Source organism: Colletotrichum graminicola, assembly GCF_000149035.1.
Source record: "Colletotrichum graminicola M1.001 genomic scaffold supercont1.34, whole genome shotgun sequence".
Taxonomy (NCBI): domain Eukaryota; kingdom Fungi; phylum Ascomycota; class Sordariomycetes; order Glomerellales; family Glomerellaceae; genus Colletotrichum; species Colletotrichum graminicola.
In genome coordinates, this window is record NW_007361038.1 from 343248 (window position 1) to 356035 (window position 12788).

The window sequence follows — 12788 nt, forward strand, 5'->3', positions numbered from 1 at the left end:
ACAATCACTACCTTGGCGGCAAGTGGAACACAGCCTGCAATGGTCGTCATAGGCTCGCCATTAGGCCGAGCTCTGTACATTACCACAACTGTGATTTCTTCGGTGCCGAGCCCTACGATAGTGACCACGGTTCAGCCTACCGGCACAGAGCCTGGGCTTATCGTGTTTGCGGTTCCTCCTTCCCTCGTCTCTTCTACTGCTTCCACAGTTTCATCCGATACAGACACAACATCTTCCAGCGAAACAATCTCGAATGGGTCTTCGACAGTCTCGTTGACTTCTTCAGCTACAGTCCCCAGCTCTGAGGCTAGTGATAGTACTCAATCAACTACAAGTAGTGCCAGTAGTAGCACGGACGTAGATAGTACTACCACAAGTAGTAGTACTAGCTCTGAGGCAGCCACGACGGCTTTCGCTTCTCTCCTGACCGCCTCTTCCTCCATATCCTCAGCGGAATCCACTTCCACCACCCTCTCAGAGTCCACAAGCAGCAATGAGGACGTCAGCAGCAGCAGCAGCAGCAGCACAGCTATTAGTAGCAGTTCCACGGCAAGCAGCGAGACCGGTACTACCAGTAGTAGTGAATCTAGCAGCAGCACCGCGAGCAGTATTGAGAGCAGTAGCACCATTACTAGTAGTACTGATAGCAGCAGTGCCGAGACCAGCATTGGGAGCAGCATCGATAACAGCAGCAGTACCAGCACTGCAACTAGCAACACTCCGACTAGCAGCACTGAAAGCAGCATTGATAGCAGCAGCGTCGTAGCTAGCAGCTCCGAGGCCAGTACCACAGGGACATCTAGCTCATCTACAGGCATCACAAGTTCATCATCGTCTACAGAAACAGCCAATTCTTCTTCGGAGACTATCAGCTCCACTGGAGATACTGTAACTTCTCTAATTAGCACAACATCCGTGGAACCCGTTTCAGCGAGCTCCGATAGCTCGACAAGTGCTATCCAGACTACCTCCTTTGATCCGAGCACGACATCTGTTGAGACTTCAGGGATCACGTCAGCCCCGTACATTACATCAGAGGTTTTCGACATCTTGGTGACTGCTCCTACCACTGTCTCTACAATATTGCCCACAGGAAGCTCGCCTGGCGTGTATGTTGTAGCAAATCCTGCTTCATATGTGACCTTGCGGATACCATACACCGGCTCCGGCTCTTTAACTGGGCTTTCGACTTTGTCCACAGTTCAACCCTCCGGAAGCACGCCAGGCACATTCATCGTGGCCAGCCCGGCCCTCTTCGTCACATCACAGATCATATACTCTGGTCCCTCTTCGATCTCAGAGCCCATCCCTGTGAGTACCGTTCAGCCAAGCGATTCCGTGCCTGGTACTGTCATCCTGGCCGTTCCTGCGTCATTCTATGCCACTTCTACGTCGATTTACACCGGCTCCGACTCGTTCGATGTCCCTACGGCAATTTCTACGGTGGCCCCGGTTGGTGGAGCTCCCGGCACTATCATTGTCGCCGCCCGCTATGCGGTGGCAAGAGTCCCTTACACAGGCAATTCGATCATCACTGCTCCAATTGTTGTGGCCACCATTCCTCCCAGCGGCACCGCTCTGGGAACAGTCATTTACGCTGACCCTCCAACGACAACGGGTTCAACCGCTTCTACAACAGACGCATCCAGTGACACGGCGTCAGCAAGTAGCGAGACAAGCAGCGAGGCAGCTAGCGACGTGAATTCCACGTCGAGCTCATCAACCACAGAATCGACATCCTCTACGTCGGTTTCATCGGATGTGGAAACGGCATCCAGCACACCGATCATCGCCGCTTCTGTATCTTCATCGGTGTCATCAGAAGTCTTCTCATCCACCACTTCCACTGCTGAGATCGACACATTGCTGCCGACATCGACTAGCTCTTCAATAATTGAGACTTCCAGTACCTCCAGCGATTCGAGCATCGAGCCTACTTCTGCTTCCTCAAGCAGTTCCGCTGTTTCCTCCGAGTTATCGGCCTCCTCTTTTACATCTGATACAAGCACACTGCTCCTTACCTCTAGCAGCAGTACGACAACTGAAGAAACAACGACGTCGGGCAGTTTGACTTCTGAAATTCCCCTTTCAACTTCAAGTGTGTCTTCAAGCGAGTCGGAATCCTCCACCTTCGCGAGTTCGATAAGTTCCGACGACTATGCCTCTTTCATGACTACTACAGTACTCTACACCGGTAGTGAGACTCTCACCGGACCTACGCCTCTCTCAACAGTACTCCCCTCCGGTACTCAACCAGGCACAGTGATCATTGGGACGCCGCTCTTCGCCTCTTTTGTGACTACTACAGTACTCTACGCCGGTAGTGAGACTCTCACCGGACCTACGCCTCTCTCAACAGTACCCCCCTCCGGTACTCAACCAGGCACAGTGATCATTGGGACGCCGCTTTTTGCCTCTTTTGTTTCTACGACAATAGCGTACACCGGAACCGAGACCTTGAGCAACGCCATCCCGGTGTCTACGATTCAACCAAGCGGAACACAGCCAGGGATCGTGGTCTTTGCCACCCAAGCCCCTCAGAGCCCCGCCTCGTTTGTGACGACCACGATCCCATTCACCGGCAGCGGGTCTTTGACGGGCCCTTCGGCCTTGACGACCATCGCCCCTAGTGGAACACAGCCAGGTACCGTTATTTACGTAACTGCAGCCTCAGAGATATCTCTCTCTTTTGTAACTACCACGATACCCTTCACCGGCAGCGAGTTGTTGACAGGCACTTCGACATTGACGACCATTCTGCCAACTGGTGGAGAACCGGGCACTGTCGTCATTGCCACGCCGCTATCTTCAAGTCCCGATGCTTCCTTCATCACCACTACTATCGCCTATACTGGCAGTGATACCATCACTGAGCCAACTTTCATCACAAGTTTCCCACCCAGCGGTACAGCACCAGGAACGATTGTATTCGCAACTCAGGCCTCTGTGGCAGCTGCTTCATTCGTCACGTCAACTATCCTATACACGGGAAGTGGAACAATCACCGGTCCCATCCCAGTAACCACAATTGAACCTGTGGGGAGTGCCCCTGGTACTGTTGTGATCGCCACGCCGGCCTTGTTGGCAAACCTGAACTTCATCACTTCGACCGTTTTGTACACTGGAAGCGACGCCATATCTGAGGCAACGATCATCAGTACCATACCTCCGGTTGGCACTACGCCCGGTACGATATTGGTGGCCACTCCCGCATCAGTCGAAGCGGGTTCTTTTATCTCAACAACAATTCCTTACACTGGCATCGAAACGCTCACGGGTCCCACCATTCTGACAACAATTGCACCCAGCGGTTTGGATCCAGCCATTGTCGTGATTGCTACTCCGGTATCTGATGCCGCCACCTCGTATGTCACAACCACGGTACTGTACTCGGGTAGCGACTCTTTGACGGGTCCGACTGCTCTCACGACCGTGCTGGCGTCTGGTTCCATCCCGGGAACCGTGGTGTTAGCGACCCCTGCTTCGGTTGTGGCCGCATCCTACGTCTCAACCACCGTGCCATACTCTGGAACTGACGCAATAACCGGCGTGATCCCCCTATCAACCATCGCCCCGGTTGGGTCGATACCCGGAACGGTGATCTTTGCGACCCCAGCATCCATCTCAAGCTTTTCTTCCTCTTACGTTACAACGACTATCCCATACTCGGGCAGCGATCCCATCACCGAAGCCACTACTCTGACTACGGTAGCCCCCAGCGGATCCATTCCAGGGACCGTCGTGATTGCTACACCGGTATCCGTCAGCAGTTCCAATATGCCCGCATCATATGTGACGACGACTATTTTGTATACAGGAACCGACCCTATCAGCGGCCCGACCCCAGTGTCAACGGTGCCTCCAAGTGGGGTCGTTCCCGGCACAATCATCTTCGCCGTTCTTGCGTCCAGCTCGGATGAGCCTCTTACGTCGTATGTGACAACGACTATACCGTACACCGGAAGCAACCCGATTGCTGGCCCAACTACCCTATCGACGATATTGGCAAGTGGCAGCATCCCAGGCACAGTCATAATAGCTACCCCTGTCCCAAGCACATCTACCTCGGATGCTGAGCCCTCATTTGTCACCACGACGGTCGCCTACCAAGGGATTGCGCCTATTACTGGGCCGGTGGCTATTTCAACTATTGCCCCTGTGGGCACCACTCCTGGAACTGTTGTCATCGCAACCCCTTCTTCTCAATCATCAACTACAACACCCGAGACTTCAACTTTCACTTCGGAGGCTCCTACGTCAAGCTCGGACAGTTCCTCGAGCTCCACAACATCGACCAGTGATTCGTCAGCCCTGGAATCCAGCAGTTCAACAACAGAAGTCTCCACATCAAGCTCGGATTTCTCATCATCCTATGTCACTACAACATTGCTGTACACTCAGAGCTTCATCACAGGCCCAACTCCCCTCACGACAATCCCTCCAAGCGGTACTGTCCCTGGCACGGTCTTCATCGGAACGCCTCCGTCGGTTCTCCCGGCATATGTTACTTCGACAGTGTTGTTCACTGGCAGCGAAGTGATCACAGAACCGACTATATTGACCACCATCCTGCCCAGCGGCTCGGTCACTGGAACCATCATTATTGCCACACCCGCCTCCGTTGCTACATCCTACGTCTTCACCACAGTATTGTATGATGGAAGCGTCCCAATCACAGGCCCAACACCTCTTACTACCATCCCTCCCAGCGGCACTATCGCGGGAACTGTGGTTTTTGGCACCCCTGCCGTCACTTCCTACGTTACTACCACTATCATATACAGTGGAACAGAGCAAATCACAGAACCAACTACTCTGACAACAGTTCCTGCTAGCGGTACAGTCCCAGGAACTGTGGTTATTGCTACGCCTGCTTCAGTTGTCACCTCTTACGTTACTACTACTGTCCTGTATAGCGGAACAGAGCAAATTACAGAACCAACAACATTAACCACAGTCACCGCCAGCGGTACAGTCCCAGGAACCGTAGTTATCGCTACTGCTGCTTCAATCGCCACCTCTTACATTACCACCACTGTTCTGTATAGCGGAGCAGAGCGAATCATAGAGCCAACAACATTGACTACCGTTCGCGCGAGTGGTACAGTCCCAGGCACCGTGATTATCGCTACACCTGCTTCAGTTGTCACCTCTTACGTTACTACTACTGTCCCGTATAGCGGAACGGATCAAATCACAGAGCCAACTATTCTGACCACAGTTCTCCCTAGCGGCACAGCTCCTGGCACTGTGGTTGTCGCTACCGCTGCCTCGATTGTCACCTCCTTTGTTACTACTACTGTCCTATACAGCGGAACAGATCAAATTACGGGACCGACTACTCTGACTACGGTCCCTGCCAGTGGCATAGTCCCAGGTACTGTGGTAGTTGCCACCCCTGCTTCGGCAGCGACCTCCTATGTGACCTCGATAGTGCTATACACCGGAACCGAGCCTTTGTCTGAGCCAACTACGCTCTCTAATATTGCTCCGAGTGGCACCGCCCCTGGAACGATAGTCATCGGGACTGCAGCACCCCGTTTCGTGACTTCGGAGGTTTTGTACAGTGGCACGGCTGTCTTGACCGGCCCCAGCACCATCGCTACAGTACCTCCGAGCGGCACCGCCCCTGGAACCCTGATCGTTGCCACTCCGGCCGCCGTCTATGTGACTTCGGATGTGTTCTACACCGGTGCAGACGGAGCCGTCTCAACGCCTACAGTGGTTTCTACAATCCCACCCAGCGGCACTGCGCCCGGCACTTTTGTCGTTGTTAACCCCGCCGTGTTCGTCACTTCTAACATATTATACGCTGGAACGGATACCGCCCTCACTGCTCCAACCGTCATCTCTACGATTCTTCCCAGCGGCACTGTTCCAGGGACGTTCATCGTAGCCAGTCCCGCAGTCTATGTCACATCTTCGGTGGTTTACACTGGGACGGACCCGGGTTTCACGGCGCCAGCTGCAGTCTCAACCATTCCACCAAGCGGCACCGCTCCTGGTACTGTCATCGTGGCTCTCCCTGCTTCGTATATCACCTCAGAAGTCTTCTACAGCGGCACCGGAACACTCTTGAGTGCTTCACCGATCTCGACGGTGCCACCAGACGGCACAATTCCAGGTACAATCATTGTGGCCACACCAGCACCTCGTTACGTCACTTCGCAAGTCTTTTACAGCGGCACAGAGTCACTCGGTGATCCAACGACTATATCAACTGTTTTACCCAGTGGAAGTGCTCCTGGAACTTATATTGTCGCAGCTCCGGCCTCGTATGTCACCTCTGAAGTACTTTATAGTGGTACAGGAACACTCTTGAGTGCCTCACCAATATTGACTGTGCCGCCAGTTGGTACAACTCCAGGAACAGTCATAATAGCCACTCCGGCCCCTCGTTATGTAACTTCAGAAGTATTGTACAGTGGTACAGAGGTTCTTACTGAACCAACAACTTTGACAACAGTTGCGCCTAGCGGGACTGCTCCAGGCACTTATATCGTCGCAACTCCTGCTTCGTACGTCACCTCGGAGGTGCTTTACAGTGGTACAGGAACACTCTTGAGTGCCTCACCAATATCAACTGTGCCGCCAGTTGGTACAACTCCAGGAACAGTCATAATAGCCACTCCGGCCCCTCGTTATGTAACTTCAGAAGTATTGTACAGTGGTACAGAGGTTCTTACTGAACCAACAACTTTGACAACAGTTGCGCCTAGCGGGACTGCTCCAGGCACTTATATCGTCGCAACTCCTGCTTCGTACGTCACCTCGGAGGTGCTTTACAGTGGCACTGAAACACTCTTGAGTGCCTCGCCAATCTCAACAGTGCCGCCAGTCGGTACAACTCCAGGCACAATCATCGTGGCTACGCCAGCCCCTGTTTATGCCATTTCACGAGTTGTGTATACTGGTACAGAGGCGCTCACTGGCGAGACGACTATCTCTACGGTTACACCAAGCGGAACCATGCCAGGCACTTACATCGTGGCGAGCCCGGATGCTTCCTATGTGACTTCCACAGTCGTGTACACCGGCTCCGACACAATACTGCAGCCGACGGCAATCTCGACCATTCTTCCTGTGGGCACCAGTCCAGGAACTATCATCGTGGCAGCTCGTTATGTTACCTCTATGGTAGACTACCAGGGAAGCGTCCCAATCACAGGACCGACTGCGATATCGACGGTGGCGCCGTCGGGCACCGCGCCAGGTACCTTCATCATTGCTACCCAGGCAGCCCTATCCGTCACTTCCTCGGTCCAGGACACCAGCACCAGCACGCTTACTGAACCCTCGGCCACCTCGGCCACCCAGCCTCTCATCATAGCTGCTCCCGCCCCCGAGCCCTCGTACGTCATGACAACCATCTTCCTAACGGCAAGCGATGCGGCTGATAGTACCACAATCACGACGATTTCCCCCAGCGGCACGTCGCCTGGCACCATCGTCGTGGGCAGACGGGCGTTATTTGTTACTGTCGTCGGCCCTTACACAGACACGGCAAACGTACCGACAGGCTCGACGACCGTCTCTATTGTCCAGCCAAGTGGCACCCAGCCCGGTACCGTATACGTACAGACACCGACAACAACGTTGGCGAGCACAACGGCCGACCCTACTTTGTTATCAGCATCAACTAGCACGTTGACTAGCCAGGGATCCAGTGCGGAAGCGTCGTCTTCTGCTTCTTCAAGCAGCTCCATCGTTTCCTCGACGCCGGCATCGTCAAGCACCTCTTCAAGTAGCTCATCGTCTGCCAGCATCTCAGAAAACCCTGCCATCTTGGCCTCGTCTAGTAGCTCCATTTCACCGTCTACTTCGACCTCTTCCACCTTGTCAAGCAGCTCGTCGATCAGCTCTTCTAGTAGCGTATCGCCTACCAGCGTCACGGTTAACCCCGCTACGTTACTCTCATTTAGTAGCACTCTGTCACCTTCTCCTTCAACCACATCACTTACTTCGACCTCGATTGCTCCTACTTCGACGTCAGCATCGTCGAGCAGCTCTTCGGTTAGCTCTTCTAGTAGCTCATCGCCTACAAGCGTTGCAGTTAACCCCGCGACATTACTCTCGTCTAGTAGCACTATTTCACCTTCCATCTCCTCAACGTCAACATCTTCTACTTCATCAAGCAGCTCGTCGATCAGCTCTTCCAGTAGCTTATCGCCCACCAGCGTCACGGTTAACCCCGCTACGTTACTCTCATCTAGTAGCACTCTGTCACCTTCTCCTTCAGCCACATCACTTACTTCGACCTCGATTTCTCCTACTTCGACGTCAGCATCGTCAAGTAGTTCTTCAAGTAGCTCGTCGTCCGTTAGCGTCGTGGTCAATGCTGCGAGTCTTCTCTCCTCCATCAGCACCGTTTCGCCATCTGCTTCTCCTACTTCACCTTCGATCTCCATTTCGTCGACCTCCTCGTCGGCGTCTTCGAGCCACAGTAGTAGTGGTGGTGGATCGACGTCGCAAACTACCTCGAGTTCACCAACATTGTCCAGCTCCTCTACAAGCACCGCCGTCAGTATTGCAGCAAATACACTGCTGACTACATCTGGAGGTTCTACTTTCTCTACTCTCACGAGGTCTTCCTCGTCCTCTTCCAGCTCATCTTCGTCGAGCTCGTCGTCTTCATCGACGTCTTCCAGCTTCTCCAGCACCTCCTCTCTTCTAACCTCGACAAGCACGACATCCTCGCTTGGCTCTACCACTAGCGTCGTAGTCAATGCCGCTTCTTTGGTCTCATCCAGTAGCTCTTCAAGCAGCTCATCGTTAAGCTCATCGTCCAGCTCGACACCTAGCTCAACATCTAGCTCATCATCTTCTTCGTCGCGAACATCTACAACCACCACCTCCACCTCCAGCAGTAGCAGTAGCAGGAGCAGCAGCAGCAGCAGCAGCACGTCATCCCGCGTCGTTGCCTCGGCCACGCGCGGACCCGCCTTCTCCTGCCCCACGACCGGCTTCCTCATCCAGTCCCGCACGCTCTACTCGCTTGACCTGGCGTCCGGCAACCGCACCCTGATCAAGGACAACGTCGGCGGCGACTCGTCTCGCACCATCAACGCCATGGGCTACAACGCCAGGGAGGACTACATCTACGCCGTGAGCCAGGCCAGCACCACGCCATACGACTTCAAGTTGATCCGCATCCTCGGCAACGGCGCCACGCAGGACGTCGTCACCATCAACAAGTTCTCGAGCACGGCCGGCTCACTGTTCAACTCGGGCGACATCGACGAGAACGGCCAGTACTGGGCCTCGACGGGCGGCGCCGACTATTACCAGTACAACGTCAACCCCGGCACGGCCGGCTACGGCACCCTGGTCAGCAGCGGGCTCCTCGCCGGCACCGGCGGCTACACCATCGGCGACTGGACCTACGTCCCCGGAACCGGCGGCGGCGACCTGTGGTCCGTCGGCGTCAAGAACTTCTCCTCCTTCCTCCTGCGCTTCAACCGCGTCACCCGCGTCTTCACCGTCGTGCGCGAGCTCGGTAATCTGACGAACACGCCCACGACGAGCGGCTCGACCGCGGCCTTCTGGGGCGCCTCCTACGCGACCACCGACGGCTTCCTCTTCGCCTTCGAGAACAACTCCGGCCAGGTCTGGCGTATCTCCGTCGACGGCTCCGTGGCCATCAAGAGGGTCGCCGACGCCCCAGTGAGCAGTCAGAACGACGGAGCACGCTGTGTAGATTCCGCCAATATCGTGGTCCCCGGCGGTTAAACGTACAGCACCAGATTGATCCATTTTCTTATGTCAAAACATCCCACACGAGATATCCAGAATGAATGCTCTCTTATAATTCACCCCACGATCTTTACCCGGTTCTCAAAAGGTGGAAAGAGTTCCGGCAGGAGAACGGCACCAAGGACCCTAAAAGATTGGTCAAATTGTCTTTCTTATGTCGCAAATTATGCCCAAAATTGTAATACTTAAATACTAAATTATTAATGAAGCCCACCCTATTCGGCAACCTGTTGCTGCAATGACATACTCCTTCTTGTGATTTCGATCTCGGGGTGCACTCACCTTTACAGACTGGCTGTTGGTCAAGAGACTTGGCTATGCTCAGAATACCAAAACCACTGGCGAACCACTCTAGAACGTAAAAGTCATTTGATATCTAAGCTTTTGGCCTCAACCCAACGGGGCATCCCATGCCAGATGTACAATACAGTTACAAGCCTCCGCGGATCCCAGAGCCGATTCCAGGTCTCGTTCTTTTGCTTCCTCTCTCTCTCTCACTCTCCATCTATCCCAGTTTCATAAGTCACAGCAACCATTTGTGGTCTCTCTTCGCTTCGGTATCTGCATTTCGCAACCCGAATCCCACTCCACCCCCCCAATTTCGTCGCTTACTGTGTCTTTTTGGTCGCAGTCGCGGTGCTTGTGGGCGCGCTGTACATCCACATGGCCGAGAAGAGAACGAAGCCGGTGACGGTGGCGAAGATGCCAGTCAACCAAGGCCACGCACCGGAAATGACATAGGAGCGGGGCCACTCGTCGTGGGCCATGTGGCGGACAGAAACTGTGTTCTTCTCCTCGACGTTGGTCAAGAAGGGGCGCTTGTAATTGATCTTGAAGTTGAAGATACCGTGCTGGTCGGGGAGGACGAAGGAGGCGGTGTAAGTGGAGGCGTCAGCGGTGCTGGCCTTGGGCGAGAGCGGGAGGCGGTGGAAGGGGGAAAGCATGCTGAACTCGAGTTGGAGAGCGTCGTCCTTCGGTACAGTGAAGGGTGTCCACTTGTCCCAAGAGTATTCGGAAAGGGAAATGGTGTAGGTCTATCAGGGTTAGCTATCGCCGTCGCAGAGCTGTGTGGGCCAAACTTACCACATCGTTCTTGACGCGGTAGATCTCGGGGTTGGTCTCGTTGGCAGCCTCGTTGAGGTGGTGCTCAATATCGTTCACCCTCAGGACACCAATCTCGTGGAAAGTCCAGCCCGCAATCCTCTTGGCGAACTCACGGTTCCACGTCACGACCTCCTTGCCCGTGGCCGCCGACTTGATCTTGGCGTCGAACCACTTGTCGCTCAGCAACTCGGCGGATCCAACGACGGTGAAGCGGGCGCTGTTGCGCGCCTGGAAGGCGGACACGAGGCCGAGCTGCTCACCGGCAGCAAAGAGCTCGTTGGCATCGACTACCACGGCCTGTTCCTTGGGGTTATAGCTGTAGGCCGTCTTGGGGGCGCGCAAGATCGGGGTGAGGAGCGGTCCAGAGCCGAGCACGTGGCCGACGCCGCTAGGAAAGGCAATGACCTGGCCGTCCTCATAGAAGAAGTCCTTCACGCCGGCGCGCGACGACTTGGGGGCGGGGATAGCGAGGACATCGTGCTGCTCGGCGGCGCTGATTGTGTCGTAGTTGAAGTGGTCGACCACGAGGCCGGTGCGGTCTGCGGGGAGGGCGATGTCGATCTCGGCTAGGAGGCTCACGATTGAGGTAGGGACGGTCGCGTTGGAGGAGAGGGCAAGCAGGATGTTGCCCTTGGCGTTGATGAACTGGACGAGGATGTTGGGAGTCAGGTTGGGGCCGAGACCTGTCATGGCTTGTAAGTTTCAGTCAATATAGATGAGGTGGTAGGAGTAACGTACCCTTAACCTTGGAGGGAAAGAGAAGAAGATGGTCATACTCTCGCTCGCCGAGCTTGAACAGCTTCAGAGACTCGCTCTTGGGCGTCTCGTAGGTGATGCTGAATCCCCGGCCTATTCGATCAATTGGTCAGCGAATGGTGTCCCCGCGCACGCAATTGTTTCCCCGAGAACGCTTCAATTCAAGTTCTTAGAGCTACCACTTACTTTCTAGATCTCCCAGAAACTTGGAGTAGCCCTCCTTCTCAGAAACGTCGTCCAGGATCGCCAGGAGCCGACTGCCGGCGACACTAACAGCGTGCACAGTGGCAGCCAGGAAGAGCAAGCAGAGTGAAAGAAGCGACCGCATGGTTGCTAAAATTCACAGGCTGTGAAAGGTAGAAGCAGCCTGAAGGATGATCCCAAATTTCTGTGGTGAGGGGGGTGGTGGTGGTGGTGGTAGTGGTGGTGAAAGTCGACCGCACAGCTCGGGTGGTGCGTTGCGTTTTGGCGTAGCTGGCTGGCGCTGCGAGCTTGGCTACGCTTTTGGGATCCGGTGCATGTGTCTTGAAGCTTGGGGATACGTAGCCGTTGCCCAGGCCAGTGTCGGAGAATCCCCGGTACGGCAGGAGCTTCCTGGCACGGCGGGGGGAGCGGTGGGTCAAGGGGTGCAGAGACCAGAAGCGGTTAATCCGATCAAGTTTATCCGATCTTGAGGTTCCCGCGACGACTCCATTCTGAGCTTCGGTATCGTGGAATCGGTCCTGCCCCCAGCTAAGCTACCGCAACAATCACTTGACGACATCTGACACGGTCAATTGAGTACGTAATCCCCGCGCGCTCATTATCTCCCGCCTGCGGACTCGCTGATTGACTCCTCCCCTTCGCACAGCACCTCGAAATGTCTTCCGCCGCGACTCCCCGATTCTGGGCCGGGCCCCTTCGATACTGCCGCTGGGCCTCCCGCGAGAAGCCCGCCTACTTCTGGTCCGTCGTCATCGCCGCCCTTGGCCCCGTCCAGCTTGCCGTCGTCCCTCCCATCAGGGACTTTCTCGGCGACTACAACGCACCGCCAATCCCCGTGACGTACCCTGGTGAGTCGTTCTACACTGCAGAGGGCGCAAGGGGAGGTTAACATTCATGTGCAGTCCCTGCCGGGCCCAGGAAGCAGCTGTCAGGCTACGATGACAAATGATCACAGTCGAACCTTCTGACAT

General features: G+C 55.0%; 5 protein-coding genes across 5 annotated transcripts; 3 read left to right on the forward strand and 2 right to left on the reverse strand.

Moving 5' to 3' along the window:
* Nucleotides 1-493: 493 nt before the first annotated feature.
* GLRG_07885 (cell agglutination protein mam3) lies at nt 494-6379 on the forward strand (the record flags this gene model as incomplete). The annotated part of the gene is made up of 8 exons (XM_008098570.1): nt 494-565; nt 964-2032; nt 2183-2197; nt 2264-2644; nt 2735-3809; nt 3867-4652; nt 5232-6291; nt 6353-6379. 8 exons carry the CDS (start codon nt 494-496, stop codon nt 6377-6379), a joined length of 4485 nt encoding a protein of 1494 aa, XP_008096761.1.
* A 763-nt stretch (nt 6380-7142) lies between these two features.
* On the reverse strand, nt 7143-8972 carry GLRG_07886 (uncharacterized protein; the record flags this gene model as incomplete). The annotated part of the gene is made up of 3 exons (XM_008098571.1): nt 7143-7438; nt 7514-8162; nt 8253-8972. The coding sequence occupies 3 exons, from the start codon at nt 8970-8972 to the stop codon at nt 7143-7145; spliced, it is 1665 nt and encodes a 554-aa protein (XP_008096762.1).
* Nucleotides 8973-9069: 97 nt separating this feature from the next.
* Nucleotides 9070-9729, forward strand: GLRG_07887 (proline rich protein 5MeD; the record flags this gene model as incomplete). The annotated part of the gene is made up of 1 exon (XM_008098572.1): nt 9070-9729. One exon carries the CDS (start codon nt 9070-9072, stop codon nt 9727-9729), a length of 660 nt encoding a protein of 219 aa, XP_008096763.1.
* A 632-nt stretch (nt 9730-10361) lies between these two features.
* Nucleotides 10362-11941, reverse strand: GLRG_07888 (dolichyl-diphosphooligosaccharide-protein glycosyltransferase 48kD subunit; the record flags this gene model as incomplete). The annotated part of the gene is made up of 4 exons (XM_008098573.1): nt 10362-10787; nt 10837-11540; nt 11596-11706; nt 11800-11941. 4 exons carry the CDS (start codon nt 11939-11941, stop codon nt 10362-10364), a joined length of 1383 nt encoding a protein of 460 aa, XP_008096764.1.
* Nucleotides 11942-12472: 531 nt separating this feature from the next.
* On the forward strand, nt 12473-12766 carry GLRG_07889 (uncharacterized protein; the record flags this gene model as incomplete). Its single annotated transcript, XM_008098574.1, has 2 exons — nt 12473-12665; nt 12720-12766. The coding sequence occupies 2 exons, from the start codon at nt 12473-12475 to the stop codon at nt 12764-12766; spliced, it is 240 nt and encodes a 79-aa protein (XP_008096765.1).
* Between the last annotated feature and the right edge of the window lie 22 nt (nt 12767-12788).